The sequence below is a fragment of the Chelonia mydas genome, chromosome 8, assembly GCF_015237465.2.
Source record: "Chelonia mydas isolate rCheMyd1 chromosome 8, rCheMyd1.pri.v2, whole genome shotgun sequence".
Taxonomy (NCBI): domain Eukaryota; kingdom Metazoa; phylum Chordata; order Testudines; family Cheloniidae; genus Chelonia; species Chelonia mydas.
The window spans coordinates 86,561,922-86,582,710 of NC_057854.1; the positions used below are offsets into that span (position 1 = coordinate 86,561,922).

At 39.7% G+C, this 20,789-nt stretch overlaps 1 protein-coding gene across 10 annotated transcripts in view; it reads left to right on the top strand.

Annotated features, from left to right (window-relative positions):
* Window positions 1-20,456, top strand: part of GNG12 (G protein subunit gamma 12) — a 106,885-nt gene extending 86,429 nt beyond the window's left edge. For all 10 annotated transcript variants that reach the window (XM_043521031.1, XM_043521027.1, XM_043521028.1 and 7 more), the window contains 2 exons: window positions 15,368-15,485; window positions 16,668-20,456. In XM_043521031.1, coding sequence (XP_043376966.1) covers window positions 15,390-15,485; window positions 16,668-16,793 — 222 coding nt within the window. In that variant the 5' untranslated portion in view covers window positions 15,368-15,389 and the 3' untranslated portion in view covers window positions 16,794-20,456. The remainder of the gene's footprint in view (window positions 1-15,367; window positions 15,486-16,667) is intronic.
* The last annotated feature ends 333 nt before the right edge of the window (window positions 20,457-20,789 follow it).

The window sequence follows — 20,789 nt, forward strand, 5'->3', positions numbered from 1 at the left end:
TATTGGGTAGTAGTCTGGTTGTTTAAAACTCCTCTTAAAATTAGGACTTTATGTAGGCAGCCAGCCCGTCTTTAAAATCACATAGCTAGTCTGTATTCTGTTTAAAAAATCTGCCCAAGAGATCTACTCAGTTTTGGGAGGACTGTGTAAAGTCGTGCTTGCTGCTGCTTATGTTTGTTTGAAGATGAGGGAAGAAATAGTATAGGTTCAGGACCAAACTTTGCAATTTAATTTCCAAAGGGCATGAATGTCTTGTATGTCTGAATTACCAATAAGCCTAACTATTTAAGAAAATGGACACTGGAACTTATTAATAAGGTCATTATTAGAATTTTCTTTTGTCCAGTACTTTTTAAGGTCAAATTTACATTGTAAATCCAGAGTAACTCCATCAATTTAAATGGGAGAAAGTGTTTTTCAATTAAGCTAATCTGTATTTACATCGGTGAAACTGAGAGAAAAATTTAGCTCTTAAACTTCTTAGTAACCGCTCTTTGACGTATTTTTCTTTTGACCAAGGAAGATTTAATGCAAAAGGTAGGGAAATCATCAAGTGTGTATTCTCAGATTTTCCTTTTTTTCCCCTGCAACTTTTTTTATTATTTATTTTTGTATTGTTGTAGTATCTTTGAGCACTAGTCATGGATCAGGATACCACTGTGCTATGCACTGTACAAACATAGGACAAAATTTTGTAGTATATTAAGTAAAAATTGAGAGGCATGGAACCAAAGTTCGGATTGTATTTGTTGGAGTGGATCCAGGCTCTCTGGGAAAGGACTTCACACCACTTAGCAAATACCTCTTCGTTACTCCAAACATTTTTTTTAAAAATTACAATCAGTTTGCTCTGTTGATAACCAGTAAATCTTTGAATCAGGATATAATGTATTTAATATCAAATTCAGTGGCTGTATTGGTTGTCATATCTAACAGCATGTGTTGCAGGTTAGCAACTGGAAGTTTTGTCTTTAAACAAAAAACAGCATGTTCAAACAAGCACATTTTATTCTTGAAACAAGGGACCACGTTTTTGCTAGGCATTTGCACAGTGCCTAGGACAATGGGGCTATGGCCCGTGACTGGGACTCCTAGGTGCTACTGTAATACAATTAATAAATAACTGACCTAGAGAATACAACTCTCAATCTGGCTAGATTGTTTAAAATGTTTTTTAAAAAATCTGCGAGAAGTCCAGTTAGGACCCGAGTTCTCAAACTCAGGCAGTCTCAGGCAATGTAGTTGGACCACATTTGAATAGAGGCACACTCCCCTGCCCTTTTACAATCACATAATATCCTTGTGGCAGCCACAGCGATTGTTTGTGTAAATGCAGTAAGTTTAACTTGTACCCAGCAGTCTTTCACTACACTCCTTACCTTAGGCCTTAGTTCCTTCTGTGCCACTGACACATTGCTTCACTGATTACAGTCACTCGCTAGGTGTAGTACTTCCCAAGTGATGCCAGCACACTCAATATCCTACCTCATTGTCTTCTGCCAGTTCTTCCTTGACCTTCCTTGCTTTCTTTCCTCTCTTGGTACCCAGTTGAGTGCTTGTTTAGCATGTCTTCCATCTTCCATATGGCATACATGTCCCAACCACCTGAGCCTTCTTTCTGTGATGATTTTTTCGAACATCCGGCTCTGTTAGCCCCCTTACTCTTCCATTTGTTATGTTGTCTTTCAATTAAATGTGTAGTCTCTTCCTCAGCCATCTGTGATGGGCAGCTTCTAATCTCTTTTTGTTAGTGATTGTCATTGGCCAAGTCCCTGCTCCATACAGTAGCATGCTCAGTACAATGCACTGTGTAATCTGACCTTTAGTTTGGTGTGGAGACCTCTGTTTGACCAGATATTGTTCCACCTCCAAAAGTCGTGCTTGCTTTTTCCGACTCTCATATGCCTATTCTTTATCACAGCCACTTTCGAATGTCATCACGCTCTCCAGATAGCAGAACTCTTCTACCTGTTCAATTTCTGTTCCATCCACATACACCTTTGCATCCGTTGTCCTACCTTCATAAATCGGTTTCCTTTACATTTATTTTCAATCCAATTTTTGCTGCTTCCTGTTCTATCTCTGATGTAAGGACAATTATTCTGTTCCATTTCAGACTTAGTAAAGTAATGTCATCAGCAAAGTCAAGGTTATCTAACTCATCTCCGTTAACTCAGGTTACAGCATCCATGATACCTTTTGTTGCCTGCTTCATCACCCAGTCTACTGCTAATCCAAAGAGGATTGGTGATATGTGATATATCTTGACTTTAGCAAAGCTTCTGATACGGTCTCCCGCAGTATTCTTGCCAGCAAGTTAAAAAAGTATGGATTGGATGAATGGACTATAAGGTGGATAGAAAGCTGGCTAGATTGTCGGGCTCAACGGGTAGTGATCAATGGCTCTATGTGTAGTTGACAGCCGGTATCAAGCGGAGTGGTTTTGTTCAACATCTTTATCAATGATCTGGATGATGGGATTAATTGCACCCTCAGCAAGTTCACAGATGACACTAAACTGGGGGGAGAGGTAGAGACGCTGGAGGGGAGGGATAGGGTCCAGAGTGACCTAGACAAATTGGAGGATTGGGCCAAAAGAAATTTGATGAGGTTCAACAAGGACAAGTGCAGAGTCTTACACTTAGGAAGGAAGAATCCCATGTACCGCTACAGGCTGGGGACCAACTAGCTAAGCAGCAGTTCTGCAGAAAAGGACCTGGGGATTACAGTGGATGAGAAGCTGAATATGAGTCAGCAGTGTGCCCTCATTGCCAAGAAGGCCAATGGCATATTGGGGTGTATTAGTAGGAGCATTGCCAGCAGATCAAGGGAAGTGATTATTCCCCTCTATTCTTCACTGGTGAGGCCACACCTGGAGTATTGTGTCCAGTTTTGGTCTCCCCACTACAGAAGGGATGTGGACAAATTGGAGAGAGTCCAGCAGAGGGCAACGAAAATTATTAGGGGGCTGGGGCACATGACTTATGAGGAGAGGCTGAGGGAACTGGGGTTATTTATTCTGCAAAAGAGAAAAGTGAGGAGGGATTTGATAGCAACCTTCAACTATCTGAAGGGGAGTTCCAAAGAAGATGAAGCTCGGCTGTTCTCAGTGGTGTCAGATGACAGAACAAGGATCAGTGGTCTCAGTTGCAGTGGGGGAGGTCTAGGTTGGATATTAGGAAACACTATTTCACTGGGAGAGTGGTGAAGCACTGGAATGGGTTACTTCAGGAGGTGGTGGAATCTCCATCCTTTGAGGTTTTTAGGCCTGGCTTGACAAAGCTTTGGCTGGGATGATTTAGTTGGTGTTGGTCCTGCTTTGAGCAGGGGATTGGACAAGATGACCTCCTGAGGTCTCTTTCAACCCTAATATTCTATGATTCTATAACTCATGCCCTTGTCTAACTCATCATAATATTGAACTACTCTCCCAAGCCTGTATCCAATCTTACAGTAGTTTCCGATTTTATGTGTGCATGCATATTTTTGCTAACCACTCAGCAATCGCATTCTTCACTTCCTTCAGAACTCTTGGGTGTACACCAACTGGTTCTGGTGACTCGTTGCTCTTTAATTTATCTGTTTGCTCCAGAGATTTATTTTTAATACCTCCATCTCTGAGAGATCTGAGATTGTAGAGGAACAGACATTATTTTCAGGTTGAGAAATTATTCCATTCAGTTCAAAACATCCACGTCTGATGTGTATCTTGGGTTTTTGATTTGCAGACATAGTAGCACATAAAAAATGCATTTTCTGCAATAATTACCCTGGTATTGGCCTGTATGACTAGTAATATCAATTGATCTTTTTCAAATACATTGACATTGCCTGAAGTGTGAAATAAATTTATCCAAATAAATATGTTCTTTGTTAATGTGCAGAGGAAACTTTTCCTACTTTCTCTTACTGTATGACTTTTACATTTTCTGATAAAAACTAAAACCTGGAGAAAAATGGTCTTTAATATTCCTTATCATACTTTTTTGCTGAGTTAATTTTCAGTGTTGGTCTATTTTTATTCTATTATCTTCTATGGGTATTATTTCTCTTATTAATAGTATTAACATAAGAGAATCTCTTGAATGGGAGTTGATGGCTTTAAAATTGTCTTACTAATTGATTTCCCTGCAGTTAAAGTATTATTTTGAAATTGCACTTGACTACTTCTTGCAGAAAACAGACTTACTTTCCAGCACAGGAGCTGAGTCATATCTCTCTAGTGCTTCTTTTCTTTCTCTGATTGTCTCACAGTAAGATGAAACAATCTATTTAATGAAGGGGAACACAACCCCATAGCAAAAATTTCCATCAAAAATTAATAATGTAAACTCTCCACCCACATAAAAGGAAAACTGATATAATAGCTGTACCTTTTTGTTCTGCTATGGTTAAGGTTCTGTCAGTATTTCCATGATAAAGTCCTAGTTTCAGGGGCTTTGTCTAATATAAAAATTCACTGTCAAATTTTACTTGTAACATTTCTAGTGAAGGAGGACTTACTTGTGTAAATTAAAATAAAAGCTTGTTGCGCTCTTTATAACTGCAGAACCAGTAGAAGTGAACAGTTTAAGATTCCTTTTATATTTATAGAAGAAAAATTGCTTTAATTTATAAATAAAAGTCTGATCCTGTGGTTCTTAGGCAAAACTCTTCTTTGAACTCTTTGGGAACTTTGACTCAGTAAAGAATGTAGGTTTAGGCCCTGAATGTATTAGAGGATTTGTGTAGTATAAGTTCTGATTGCTTTTTATATGAGGGAAAGAGAGATGTGTGGGTTTTTGAGTAAGACCTTAAAGGAGTCTTTTCTCTCTTTCTTTAAAATTCCATTTTATTTTTAAATGATGTTTTTAAACTTAAACATGCTGCTGTACAAACCAAGGCAGTTTGTTATCGTACATGAGTTCTGGCTTTCTAACTCCTTAAGCCAACTCCTCTTTTTTTTAAATAGTTGCGCGTCACTGACCAGTAATGTTCCAGTCTCCTGGCTCAGTTCACTGGACAGTGGTGTAGCTATGTCATCTGAGTAGTTTTACTGGCAGAGCTGTAAACATGTCAGCTCATGTGCTGCCTGGAGATAGTGTCATAAGAACTTTGGCTTGGCCATTGTAGTAAGTTTCTGGTACGCAATCCTTTAAAGATCATATTGCTCACACATGTCTGGTACAAAACAGCCAGTGCTCTCATGGGACTGGTTTCCCTTTTGTAGTTGCACAACAGGAAATCTGAACTGTTATGAGTTCTTTAGACTGCTAACTACAGCTTATTTTGTGATTGTGTGGAACTAAAATGTCTTAACTTAGGCATCAGTAAGTGTAAGATTTTAAACTAGACTAAGCTGTTTTTCAGTGTTAAATTATTTCTTCCCATTTTAAAAACTCTTCTTCCATATTTGCGATAGACTATATAATACATTCCTGGATGACCAATGTCACTTAAAAATATCCCTTATTGAGCTGGCTATCACTACCTTGTATTTGAAAAATAGCCTGTTTGCTGTGTAGGCCTTTAAATCTGGTGATTCAGCAGATGGTTAATTCACTGCATAATAAACCAAAACAGAAAGTCTCTTGACTTTTTAATTCCCAGCAATTTTCAGTTAGGATGTATTTTCCAAAAATAAAAAGTGCACCTGAAAACACTTCACCACCACCACCAAAACCAGACATCCTGCTCAAATAATAGCGTGTCGTTTCCCAGCCAAAAACGAAGAAATATCTGCCTTGTGAATATTTTTCATACGCGAACTGTCACTGTGTTCAGACAAATGAATTGATCTCAGTAGAATCTTCTCCTCAAGTCCTTTGCAAATGAAGTTGCTAACACTGCCATACTGACAGCATTTTAAGAGTTGGGTAACGCAGTTTCCCTCAGTGCACACGCTGTACACTACTACCAGGAATGTCTCCCAGTTTGTGCTGGTATTTTAATTTAATATGGTATAGATGGTAGACAAGACTGGAAGGTGATTAGTATCTATGTTAGATTTTTTGTGTGTCAAAATGTTGATACACATGATATGTCAGCCGTCTGTGAACCCTTGACCGTCTTCCACACAGCCAAATTACACAAAGATTTCTCACTCCCCAAAACAGACACTCTTCCCAGAGCAGTTTAAAGACTGCTTATACCAGATTAAGCGGTTAGCAATGCTAGGGCTTATTTTTCCTTTAAATTTAAGAAGATAAACTTTTGTTCCTGCAAATGTGGGACTTGGGCAGACTGAGTGAGTTGTAACTTACAGGTGCTGTATGAGCTGCGCCACACATTTCTGCCAGTTTACTACAGTCCTGACCTGTAGCACCTCAGCTACTCCAGTCCTGCACCTCTTTTGAGCATTGTCTGCCAATTGTGACCAGAGACTTTTTTTCATGTGTGACTTAAATCAGGAGTTTAATATAGGTCCACAGAGCTTGAAAGGCTAGGGAATTAGTGCTTTGCACTACCTACCTTTTCCTTTATCCCTTCCTATTCCTGTCCAGAAATCACACTGATTTTCAGCTCTTTTGGAAATGAGGAAAGAATCAATATCTACCAAATGAAAAGACAAAATCAGTTTGGGGGTTGGGGTGAGGATGAGGAATCTATTTTCAGGTTTCTAAGAAGGCATACTATTGCAGAATCAAAAATATACATAATGAAGAAAATGCTTTTGACCACTTTTTCTTTATTTTTGGAAGTATGTACTAATTTCCTCAGTTTTGTTCTGAACTTTGAGTAATATACGGATTTATCTAAATTGTTATCCCCAGAGGGCCACATTGACAACTTTACAGGAGCATGATAGGCACTGCTGATTTGCAAAAAATTGTAGTCACACTCCTCATATGTGGGAAAGTATCACCTGGGAAGATAGCAAGTCCCAGCAGGTATTTTTCCATCCCAAATGGAGCATTGTATGCTGTAGTTTCTGTGGACCACACCTCTGTATTCAGGATAAAAATGGTCACAATGCATTGTTACTTGACCAGATTTTCATCTGCAGATAAATGATACTTCTTCAGAATTTCAGGACAGACTGTCTGTTACTATGTGTATGGGCAGTGCATGATATGAGCATAATAGGACTAGATCTCAGTTGGGGATTCTAGATGGCTATTGTATTACAAAAAACAACACATCTAAGCCCTTGAAAACCAACTGTTCCAAAGGAAGCACTATCAGCATTTGGGTTTTTGTCTTGGAAAGATTTTGTGTTGAGGACAGTCAGCGCTGAATAGGTTCTGTAAAATGGAGTGTTGTAAATTTGACAAAAGTCTAGGTTCAGGTCACTGATACAGTAAACTTTGGAGATGAAGGAGCTACTTGTACTGCAACTAATCAGTTAATAAGTTTTTTTCCAATCACAGAATTTGGATGACTTCCTTCTGGTAGTGATCTGTGTTTGAAAGGGCTGGCAGCGTGTGCTGTCTGCTCTGCCTTCCCAACATACAATTGTGAGAGATGCCCTTTCTTTCCAAATTGCACCATCTTTGCTCCAGCTCTGCTAAGGAAAGCTGAAATACAGAAACCCTTGATGGAAATACTCTGTGAATTGGATAGTATGCAACCCAAGGCCAGTTCAATTCTGAAAATGCTGCTTGCAGTGTCTGCACTAGAGACTATCTTAATCTTTGAACTGTCATGATCATTTATAGAAGAACTCTTTCAGTCATGTTTGCTGAAAGTCAGCTATTTAGAGTGGTAGCTTCATTTAAATTTATTCTGTTTCATTCTTCTCTAGTCTCCTTGTCCCTGATGGAAATAAGGGAGTTACTAGAAAAGTGGGGCAGCGCTGCGAAAGCAGGTTATTATTTAAATGGCCAGATTCATCTAGATCTGTGAGATTTATGAATGTGTTTATTTTTTGACATGCATGATCCAGGAAATAAGTTTTAAATGATACTTGGAAATCTGTTATTTAGTGTCCCTTCTGCTTGCTTTTCAGTAGGAGGCACTGTCTGTCATTTTCTAATTGAGTCCTTCCACATTGTGCATTTGGCTTCCTTCCAGCTGGAAAAGCTTTTGCATTGTGTGTAGCTTGTTGAAGGTTGACAGCATTCGTTCTAAAGCTGTTTCACTTTTCTATGTTCTGCTTATGTGCAGCATACTCCTACTCCCATTGAAGTCGATGAGAGTTCTGCTACTGACTTCAGTGGGAATGGCAGCAGGCTTTTGATTATCTTTGCATTGTCTCCTGATTCATCGTTGTAATTATACAGTAAAAGCTGTGTTATCCAGCACTTTACCAAACGGAAAGCTCTATAAACTAGCATTTCTGAATGCCTGGTTAAAAAAGAACCCTGGTGGCTCCAGTCAGCACCACTGACCAGTCCATTAAAATTCCGGTTGGTGCAGGGTCGGCAGGCTCCCGACCTCCCTACGGCAGGCTCCGTACACTGCCCCCGCCCTGAGAGCTGACAGTTGCGGCCAATGGGAGACTCAAGTGAGTCACTGTATGTAATCCTTCTGTCAGGTTAGCAAGAGGAGATAGCGAGACCAAGTTTTGAAAAGTCAATTGAAATAGTGATCCCAAGGGAGAAGGGAATCCTGCAAACTCCAAGCCCTTATGTACAGTAATGAGCCTGATCTTCTGAGATGTCAAGTATCCTTAACCTCCTTTGAGTCAATGGAAGTTGAGGGTATTCGGTACTCTGCAGGATCCATTCCAACGTGAGTAACTGTGGGAAGTAGGAATCTATCATCGATATTTGTTAGAGCCTTCCTCATTTGAGTGTCTAATTCTATACTTACTTTCTCCAAACCAGCAGCATAAGAGGCAACCCCTGTTATCCCACATATATACACAACTCCCCCGAGGGTGCAGAAAATAAATTCTAAATATCCAAGCCAAATACAAAATTGGGAGAGTGGTCTGCCAGATGTGTATGACACAGATAATGTAAGATTCCACTTTGTTCGATCCTCTGAAGTGCACTGCTCCTGATGCATGTGCATTTGGCAGAGTGCTGACTAAGCAGACCCATCAGTGTGATAGCAAGGGCAATGCCATTACACTGCAAGTGGGAATCCAATGAGATAGCCACTTCACATGGCCCATAAAAACAGAGGGACTGGACAAGTTATAAAAAGGTGCCCTGGTCAGAAACCCAGCTGCTTAACCTTGAACCTGATTCAACCAGCGTTTGTGGCATTATTGAGTCAAACTGGTAATGGACAGTAGCTTGATTATAAAGACAGCTGTTACCCACAGATATCTTAGTGCTTATCGGTGATACAGCACTTCAGGTGGGTTGTAGTAAAATGCACTTTTCTAAAGTATATTTAAATGTGATGCATCCTAATGCTCTTAAGTGTCTGTTCTCTCCAGCACACACCCAGAACCCCCTTGTCACAGGGTAGCTGGCTCTCTGATGGGGGTCAGGCCTCCAGTTACCTGTGACAGGCTCCACTAAGGAGAACGAGCCAATCCAGATCCACCTTTGAATAGTTAGTTGCTGAGGTGGGTGGCAGCAGTTGTTAAGCTAAGAAACACCTGGGCCTAATAAAGGGTTGGGAGAGCTCAGTTAGGAGGTCCCAGAACACAAGAAGCTCTTGAGGAGAGGGATGACTTAGGGGCGCTGGTTAGGGAGCTCACCATGAAAGGGAACCTAGGAAAGGTACTCCTAGAGAGGGAAGAGATTCTGAAGGGGAGAGTTGAGTGCCAAGTCCTAAAGAGAACTGGCTCCAATGCAAGGAACTGACCAGGTGTTAGTAGGTGGTCCAGATCGCAGAAGAACTACACACCATTCCAGAGAAGAGCAGCCGTGGTTTGATTTCTGGGGAGGCTGAGAGTCCAGAGCGGGAACCCTTCCTCAAGTGTTGACAGTTAGACTGCTGGTGTGCAGAGGCCACTGCCTGTCATGCTGACCAACGTTGTCTCTGTTTCTCCTCGTAATCCCTGTCTGTCTGTATCCATCCACCTGTTGTCTTGTGTTTTATACTTCTTAGAGTATGTCTGACACCGCAAGCAGAACAGCACGTGTATACACGCTCAAGATAGCTTTGATGGAGAGAGCTCACGAAAGATAGCAGAGTAGCTGCTGCAGCATCGGCTAGCTGACAGAGCACATACTTGGGGTCTGGGCATAATTGCAGTGTGGTGGCTAGCCTGTGCTGCTGCCCATGCCCATGCCGCTACTCTGCTATTTTTAATGAGCTAGGTTGATCAAAGCTAGCTTGGGTATGCCTACATGTGCTGCAGTCATGCCTCCTGATTGCAGTGCAGACATACCCTTAGATCAGTGGTCCCCAAACTGTGGGGTGTGCCCCCCTAAGGTGTTGCGGAGGAATGTTCGGGGGGGGGATGCGTGATGGGGCCCAGGCCAGCCCCCACAGGGGCAGAGAGGGAGCACTATCCAGCCCCCCTCTGTCCCCAGACCACCTCCAATCCCAGCCAGAGCTCCACTCCACCCCCTGCTCTGCCCCCAACCCATCTCTGCCCTCATTCCCTCCCCTCCTCTAGCCCCAGCTCGGCCTCCAGACACAGTTCTGTCCCCAGCTCAGCCTTCAGCCCTAGCTCCTCTGAGCCAATTGTGCAGTAATGGAGGGGAGGCAGATTCCATTACTGGTAATGAGTTGGGGATGCAACAGGAAAAGTTTGGGCATCACTGCCTTAGATTGTAAGTGCTTTGGGGGGAAGCGACTGTCTTTTTGTTCTGTGTTTGAACAGTGCCTTGCAGAGTCAGGTCCTGATCCATGCCTGGGGCTCCCGGGTGCCATGATAATACAAATAATTACTAAGGGAAATGAAGGCAATATCTGAAAAGTCACTCAGGAAGTCCATAGCAGAGTAGAATAGAGATCTTATGGTTTCCAGTTCAGTGCCTTAGCCACAAGACTTTCTTTACATTTGTATAGATTGTTTGTTTGTTTCTTCTTTACTCATGATTGTATTTTACTAAACAAGAAGCTATCAAAATATGTGTAAATGAAGATTAGTTACATTTGATATTTTCTTTGTACTCATGGCATGAACGTAACACACACTCTTTGCTACTTTTTTGTCTCTGGGACCCCTCGGTGTAATTACATCTTTATTATACATGTTCAGCTAATTCTTTATAGTAGAATCTGCTAAATTAGAATGCCACTATAGATGGTCTTTAGTTCTGATTACATGGAATTCACAGTTAATAGAAAATACTGGATAATTATTCATGTCTCTGTCTGGGGAGAGCAATGACATTAATGAAGAGGCCAAGGGAGTAGGGAGGAGACTGTGCTGGGACAAGATCTGAGCCTGTTGCTTGTCCAGCTTTCACTGTAAGGAGTCCTGAGTTCATATTTGGCAAGAAGCTAGCAGGGAGAGTTTTGAAATACTGTAACTTCGTATACTTTCTGCACATATCACAGCTATTGTTAATGTATCTAATTCTTGATATGTCTTAGCTGCTTTGCAATGCAGAACTGTTTGATCAAATCTAGAAAAGTATTGGAATACGGTTCAAATTCAGAGAGGGAGAGAATGCTCTATACTATTCTGTGCAAAGAGGGCTTTTAAAAAAAGCAAGGTGCTGCTGAACAGGCTGAAAACTACAGTATGTGGGGGGAAAAAAGGAGGGGGGGGATGCTTTTTGTTAGGACAAAATAATGCCATGCTTGTTTGGCTAGACACGTGCAAGAATGAAGAGGGGAAAAAATGGGATGGTCTGGATAGCTGGACAAAGGTGAGAAATATGAAACTTCCTCTGAAACACTATATTCAGGGTCTTTGAGAGGTGATTTTTTTTATATGTTTGAGTTGAGTCCATGTAGTATAAGTGAATTTAAACACAGCACAGCAGTAGTTGATTATTCACTTCGTCTCTAAGGTGCCACAAGTACTCCTGTTCTTGTTGTGGAGAATAAGACTCACTGCTGAGTTTGTATACAAATCCTATTAGAGGCGTGCCAGTATTTTCATAGAAGTTTGACATAGTTTAAATTACCTGGCAAAGTGGCTTTGTCCTAACCAGATCTTTTTTGCTTATCTAGATATAGAAGCACCATAAAGGCATATTCAAAATATTGCAGTAGCACGGCTGAAACAAATATCTTTTTGTTGATTTTGTTCTATTAACTATGCTCCTCTACCTTATGTTTCCCTGTCCAACCCCCTCCAAACTGCCATCTGCAATAACCCGCAGGCTAAGGTTTCGCTAGGCAGAAGTAAAACCATTCGGCTATAAAATCCAGAGCTGAACCTGTGCCTCTCTAAATTCTGGCTTTTTTACTTGTCATCCCTGCCATGTGAGGGACTAAACAAAGGAGCTTATTTAATGCCACTTGTGATCAAGCAGATATCTTCACAGTGTGACAGAAAGCCAACACTTGTCTCCTCCAGCAGTCACATAGCAAAGAGCTACTGCTAGGCCAGGAGGCTGACCTACGGTATAAAACCTGCTAAAGAGACACCCCCGCCCCCGGCGCATGAGTGACTGCTTGCAGCGGCCATGGAACACCACCACTCTCTCACGTGCAAACCTTTGGAGAGAGACCACTCTTACAAGTGACCACATTTGCTTGCTCCCACGAGTGGTCACTCTTGGCAGGTTTTACTGTATTTGTTTTCCTGTTTTCTAGAAGTATTTGAGGAGGGTGAAGTTTACTAGTTTGATCTCTTTGCTGCTGCATAAGGAATTAGCGGAATTCGAATATTATTTCGAATTTGATGCTGCAAACTGCTCAAGTTGCCCCTTCTATCCGCATGCTGCTCTCTGATCAGTGCTTGTTTCAGCAGAAATAATGCTTGTTTCTGAAGTGTAGGCTGTACTTTCTGCAGAGATGAGAAACAACTTAGATTATATAGGACAAATGGCACGAATGTTGCTGCCCTAAAAATAAATAATAATTATACTTAGCTCTTATGTAGGACACTTACTAGGTGGAGAGTTACATGAGAGTGGCATGGTCTAGTGGTTAGAACAGAGAACTAGGTGTCAGGGCTCATGTGGCCTTACTTTTTGGGAGTGCTGCACAAGCTAGCTCCAACTGAAGTGCAGAGGAACTATGTTCAGCACCCAGAGAATTAGGCCAAGGGGATCTTTTCCCCAGCTCTTTCAATAATTCACTTTGAGGCTTTGGGCAAGTCACCCTAGGCCAAAATTTTCAACGGGAGCTGCAGTTGCTCATCGAGGATAATTTTTTGAACATAAGGGCCAGGATTGTCTGTCTTCGCTATGAGTTCCGGTATAGCCCTTTCTACCTTTAGCCTCAACATTTTCTGCTCAAAAAATTAAACTTCAGCCTCAGTAGTGATTAAATCCATCATGAAATAGGCAAATTCCTTGGACCCATCTTTCTTGATCTTTTTAAGAGTACCCTTATGCATCCTAGATGTTTCTATTCATGTGTTGTTTACTTGGCCGCATTGTTTTGTGGTTGGTTTTGACTGATGATGTGCTTTATTTACATTTGCCTTAAAAAAAATAAAAAATAAAAATTAAAAAAAAAGTCTAAATGTAACAGCAGCTAGCTGTGAGTGGATATAATGGTTTGTGACCATGACCCTAGCCTATGATGAGGGTCAGGAAACAAAGATCCATTTCTTGCTAGTATGCCAGTGTTTTGCACCTTGGTTACAGTATTATTGTAATAAGGAAACGATGGTAAATCAAAGGCACAGAGGTCTTTTAGAAAGAAGACTTTGCAAAGATTATGCTTCAGTAGGACTTATGGGGGGGGGGGGGGACAATAGTTACGCAGTGAAGTCCTCCGCAGTCCTGTAGTCCTCCATGCATGTGTAACAAACTGAAAGTGGCTTGATCACATTATGTGTTTAGAACTTGCTTATTACACAACTTACAGAGGCCACCCTGTGATTTGATAGATATTGGGGTGTGAATGGTGTAGAAGTTGGCAGAGTAATGTATCCTCAGCAGACAGCCATTATGAAATACATGTCTGTGGCCATGATCGTGGAATCTTTTAAGAGTCTTTGTTGTAACGAGACCAACATTATGCCTGCCAGATGAAAACACCAGTCTGAGCAAACAGTTATGCTTAATTATTTACTTTTGCTGCAATTTTGATTTAGACAGCAGTTTTCTTTCTTTTTTTCTCCTTCATTATCATTGAGTCGGATCTGGCAGAGTGACAGCTTTGCTCTCATGCTTGTCACAGTGTGGCTTTACACAGGGTTCTCATTAGCTACTTCTTAGGATTTGGTTGTCTGTGATTCTGAGAGCAAATCTGGGGTTTCTGTGCATGACTCAGTGAGATGCTCTGATTTACTGGCAGTGGTTTAGTCACAGGCTTGAACTGCCTGTGATCAAAACCTGCACTCTGATCACTCATATGCCTTTACAGAGGCTAACTTTACACACTATAGAGTCAACGTCCGAAAGCTTTGATCAAATTTCAGGCATGTGCTGCTGAGATCAACTGAACACAATGGGTAGTGTCCAAGTGCAGCACTGTTAAAACTGTGTGGCGTGAGTGCTGCTTTGAATTCTCATCCTGAGAAGAAAAGTATGATCAATATCAAAGTTGCTCACTCTTTTTACCAGAAACACATTTTGAACCAGCCATGCAGCGTGTGTGTGTTGGGAGGGGGGTTGGGTTGTGGAGTGGGAGTATTTCTCTAGACTTTGGCAGCTGTTATGTCTGATTCCTGTGAGAAGCTGGAAGATTGTCCTTAAGTCACTACAAAATCCAAACATAACCTTATCCGGGTGTGTGGCAAAGTGGTGGTGGGGGAGAGCAGGAGGTGCACACATGACATTCTCTCTGCTAATGAGCAAGTGGGCCATGTCTCTGCCCCTTTCCTTCTCTGCTGACCCGCAGATGTGCCTGGGGAAAGGATGCTGTGCCATGTAAGGACTGTTGTAAAATACTCCTCCACCTACAAGAGAACCAGAGGCCAGCAGGAGAGAAATGGAATCTATCTCAGACACTGTGTCTCCTGGCACAGTCTAGATTCCACAACCTCCCCTTGCTCGGGGTTGTGCTAGGGGGCAAATTCATCCCATGATAATCAGTAATAATACCCTAGCTTTGGAGAGATATATGTGGCTCTGAAGCTAGTATCTGGCTCAGTATACAACTTTCTCTAACCTTCCGTGCAGAGATCTCTGTTTTTAAAATGAGCATAGGAATACTTTTATGACTGTCTTCAACTTTAAAAGAATAAATAGATTAATAAAAAGCTGCTGGGAGGGAAAGTACGAAAGTGGCGAAACTATTAGTGGAGGCAGTATTCATATTACTGGGCTTGGAATTAGGGAGAAAAAAGATACATAAAAGTTTAAACAGTGTTATGCGCTTTTTTTCTTGCTAGTATTTTCTCTCTACAATATCTGATCTGTCGACATTTCACATAAAAGAACTAACAATCCTTTTTCAGCCTATGACATTGCCTCTATGCAGGCAATTTTTTAGAAAAATAACCAACTGTTTTTCTTAACAGAGTTTGAGCGATTTCATTGAAAATGACTAGCAAAACAACTAGCACAACAAACAATATAGCTCAGGCACGAAGAACTGTACAGCAGTTAAGAATAGAAGCTTCTATCGAAAGAATAAAGGTGAGAAACATTCTTACTGGTCTTTCGCTCTTTTTATATGAACCATGTGAATTATGGCAGGTATATTTTAGTAAACTCACAATATATATGTACATTTTTTTGTATGATGCATTACACATCACAGGGGTTATCTTTGAATGTGGTAGTTTCACTCATACCTGTGGTACAGAATTTTACAGATTTCCATATTGTTGCTATAAAAGAAATTGTACCAACAGTATAATAGGTACTTTATGGATATGTGAGAAGACTACGGTGAGTTTATAATCTAAATCTATAATACATAGTGAGTGGAAGATGAGATGTGATATAAAGCAGGTTTTTTTTTCCAATTTACCATGTTGGTTTTGGATGTTTAAATTTTACTTTATATATCTTTGCAGGTAGGTCAAGGGTTTATAGCCCTCTTGAAAGAGGAGGAGAGTTGAGACAAGGTGCACCTAAATTATGATGGACAAGGAGCCCAAACTCCTCCCTTTTTCTCCCTGTCCCACCCAATGGTTAAGGAATTTGATTAAGCTAAAATCTCACCTACTAAGATTTGGCTTTTTGTTGTTCTAACCATACCATTCCTTACCTTCATTCTCCATTTTATTAATACTTTTATTAATACCAACAGTCCAAAGGTCAGCAGACTGGTTAATTCAACTGACATAGGTGCTTTTCTTACAGTCAGCTAGAGATTAGGAACATGCAATGTCTTGCAAGGAAATGACTGAATCAATTTCCTAGAAACTGTAAGTTAGTTGATGACACTTCAGTGATTATTAACAATGTCTAAAGATATAAAATCTTCTTACTAGAAGTCTGCTCTATTGTTCTGAACCTGCTGTTCAAATCTCAGAAAAATGTAAAGTTACTCATGCCTATCTTCCCAAACTAACCCCAAAGTACCTTTAAAGACACCACATCCTGGGTTATCCTTGTTTTTGCTTACTTTTTTCCCATTCTACCAACCTCACCAAGGCCAGTCCAAAAAGCAAAGCCCAGAAACCTTTGCATTATGCTTGGTGGCCTTAGCTCTGGACCTGAAGATTTTATGGATTTCTCAAACTCTGTTCTTCCATATGCAGAACTAATTCACTGTAGCTATGGATGCATCCCACAGCCCATTCCATCCTATTGCAAATGATTTGGGAATATTTACCATTTTGTGTGTCTTTTTTTTTTTTTTTTTGCCAGGTGTCAAAAGCATCAGCAGATCTCAGGTGCTATTGTGAAGAACATGCCAGGAAAGATCCTTTACTAATGGGCATACCTGCTTCTGAAAACCCTTTCAAGGATAAAAAAACATGCATTATATTATAGCAGAGCAGTGAGTACCTCCATAGCTTTCCCAAGCAAAACAAACTACAAGCAAATTCTTAGAGAAATAACTGATATCAACGGTGTAAAACAGCAGTGTATTTACTATGTGTGTAAATGAATTTTTAAGCTTAAGATTTTTTTCTTTATAGCATCCTTCCTGGGAACGAAGATTATAAACTAAATTATCGTATTTCTTGTAAAATGGAATGTGGTCTGTGGCATGCAGCTGGTAATTCTCTTGTGTTGGTTTTTATGTAAGGCCAGGTATACACTACACACCTATGTCGATATAACTACGTTGCTCAGGGTGTGAAAAATCCATGCCTCCTGAGTGACGTAGTTATACCAACCTAATCCCCTGTGTAGACAACTATGTCGGCAGGAGAGCTTCTCCCGTCAACATAGTTACTGCCTCTCTGGGAGATGGATTAACTATGCTGATGGGAGAAGCTCTCCCATTGGTGTGGGAGCGTCTTCACTAAAGTGATCCACTGCAGCGCTGTATGTGAAGACTAGCCCTAAGGAGATAGGGTTGGATGAGGTGAAGGTCTTTTTTTAAAACGTGTAATATCTGCATTTCAGTTTAAGGTATTAGGCTACACAATCAAGACCAAAGTTGCCTGATCTTCGCCTACAGATCAGTAAGGTAGACCCGTAATTTGGCTCCTAATCAAGATTAATTTACTGTAGCTTTTTAAAAATAGTGTATTTGTTTTCAATTAGTATATTGGTTTTGTGTGTGTGTGTATATATATGTGTTTGTGTATATACACATTCCAAAGTGCATTCTCTGACAAGACTCCTGGCAAACTACTGCTGCAATTATTGATAAACTCCATAGGTTCATGCCTTTACCTTCAGTTATGTCTTAATTCTTTTAAAAAGTGAAAAATCTGTTTTTGTGTCAAGAATCAATACATTTCTGATGATTTATGTAATTTTTTCATTTTTGAGAAGGTCTAATAAAGGAGAATTTTAATCCTTTCATTCGCCCCTCTAAATTTTCTCCTCAAGTTATGATCATCGTAGCTCCTTTGATAGGGCTACAGTAAGACTCCAATACTTTGGAATTAGCATTTCTCTTGCCCCACTGCTAAGGTGAGGGGGAGGATTCTATCACTCCAAGCCACGTACGTCACCTGTGCAAGTCTCGTTTAGGTTTTGTGCAGTGATCCAGGATTTGGTTCTTTTAATAATTGAGTTCACCTTTTTTTACGGAAAAAGAAGCCAAATCCTATCTGGATTATGATCAAGCAAATGTAATTGGAAGGCCTTTCCATAAGATCACTGATGTACAAATAGCCGAATAAAGTTTTATATATATCTTATGTATTGATGGAATAAGTGAGTGGAAAGAAAACAATATTGACTTCTAGTAGGTTACCAATGTGCTGTTTTGTGTGTGTGTGTGTTTCTCTATAGCCAGCTATACAATGCCTGAAATTGTGATCTTCTGTAATGATATTTACAGAAATCAACCACTTTTAATTTACTGTCTTATGTTGCATGTGTCTAATTCTGTATTAAATTATATATACACTGTTGATAATATATTGAGAAATTATATGTTTTTAACAAATCTCCTTTCAAAAATCTAAATTTCAGACTTCCTGTAAGAAAAAATAAATGTATGGATTGTTCTGTACTGACATTCAAATTATTTTTATAATTAGAATATTTTTCTAATACCAATTTCAAAACTATCTAGATTTTTCACTGATTTTATTTACCATATTTCAGTCTATCATTTTATAATGTGTCTTGTTAAAAACAGTAATTAACTTAGGTATATACTTTCATAACTGAGCTGTTAGAAGCAATCATTCTGTATTTCCTCAGTTCTGTAATATCTTGGTTTTTTCAAAGTAACTTTTTACAACCCAAATATTGCCCTTCTATTGATCTATTACGGCCCATGTTGTCAGCACTTTCGGCTAAATGTTTGAATTGTTTAGAAGCCAAATGAATGTATGAAAATGTAATAGATACAAATATGGTGATGCAAAGGTTATTTTGATACCTGGCTCTTTCTCTTTCACCATTTCTAAGCTATTGGTTTATGATCCTTCTTACGCATAGCATTTCATGTCAGAAGTATTCAGCTAAATTTGAACTTTACTAACTTGTTTTATAACTACTTACGTTGCATTAATTTGAGTAATGAGTTTAACTGAAGACTTTTTTACATAGATTTTCTTTTGACCTGAATCCATGAATCCATTTTGTTCAGTTACTACTTCCATATCAAATCTACCCAGTATTTTTACAACTGGAGTCATAAGTGCCATGATTGTGTTTTTCAAGTTACTGAATCAAAACATGTAAATGATACATTTTAAAGTATTATCACAAACATGTTGCCATAAAACATACGCTACCGGAGATATTTTCATAAGCAGCTGCGGCCTGACTCAGTTCCCATTGAAGTCCATGAGAATTTTGCCATTAACTTCAGTGGGAGTATGATGAGACTTGGGGTGACTAGCATAATCTGTTGAAAATGTCTTCATAAATATTAGGATTTTAAATGTTCATAGAGCTACAATGTATGCCTGTTTTTAAAGGATGAGTCAATAGTGATCTATTCAGCCCTGTTTAATCTGAAGTGTATTTTTCTACTTTTTTTATACACTTTTGACATCTTTACAACACCAGGACAAAATTTATAGCAGCAGCTGTTTAATTCTTTCTTATACCTGTGCATTTAAATAGCAAAAGAGTTTTATTAGAACATAATTGCCCCTTTACCCACATATGTATGATTAGAAATAGAGCAAATAGGGTGCCAACTTCTTTCAGATGCTTTCTAACTTTTAGCCTAAAACACATGGAAACTACAATAAAACAGTGAAATACAACTAACTGCTTCTGATTACTTTTGTATAGGTTTTTAAATAAACTCTGTGTATTGTATTTTAAACACAATATGTAGTGTCATCTGAAGCTTCAAATTCCTGCTTACATTTTTGTATTACTCTTTAAGTACACAAAATGCACTATAAAGTAGACCTTTTTGTTCAGTGAACTTGTGAAGAGAATGAGTCGTGCAGATTGTGAAGAACTGTGAAGACATATGGACTTTCTAGTTAGTGACACGAAATAATGAAAACCAAACCCACCCACCCCCATCGCCCCCAGATTCATAGCTGTAGGTTTCAGGAATGATTTTCGGCCGGGCTAGCTAAGCATAACAACTGTGCCACAATACTGCAACTTACTTGGTGCTTTGAGTGCAGATACCTCAAATGTAAAATCTTTGTGATGTAAAATGAACCTGATATTATTTCAGAAAATTTTAGGGCTCTTTTTCTTAAACTAAGAGGCCTGTTTGCTTGATTTTTTCCCCCCTCTGGGTTTATTAATTTGATTGTTTTAATACTGTGTTGTTTTGTATTGTCATTGTAATTTCAGATTCACATGAATGTTGTCACAATGATTTGCCTTTGACTTACAAATGGTTTTATGGAATTCTTTTGTTTTCTCTAACATGCTTTTGCCATTCATCAGTGAGCCTCTTAAAGTTGTTCATTGTGGTCTTTCTATGAAAGAGGGCTTCTTATAGCAATGAGAGAAAAAACTGTTAACCAAGAGAATTTGATGGATGGCTAACATGTTCAATATTATGGATATGAAACACTTTATTAAAAATACCACTGCTTTGTATATTGTTTCAGCTTGTCATTGTAGTTTAGTTTGCTTTCCAATGCATAGAACCTGTTGAGGAATTAGACAAATGTCAGCCATCCAGAGGGTCTGAAGGCTTTCAGCACAGTGGTGTCGAACACTGACAAAGACGATGTTCTTGGAAGAAAGACAGACTAGATATAAATTTTGGGGGAGTGGGGGGAGAGGAAGGAATGACTCACTTTATAGGTCAAATTTGCTAAGCACCAGCGCTTAAATTGGGAGGGTGGCTGTGTATATGCAGTGTTACTACCAACTGTAATCTTATGCTCCAAATCGTAGCTTTCCTCTTTTTAAAAAAGTCTCTCACCC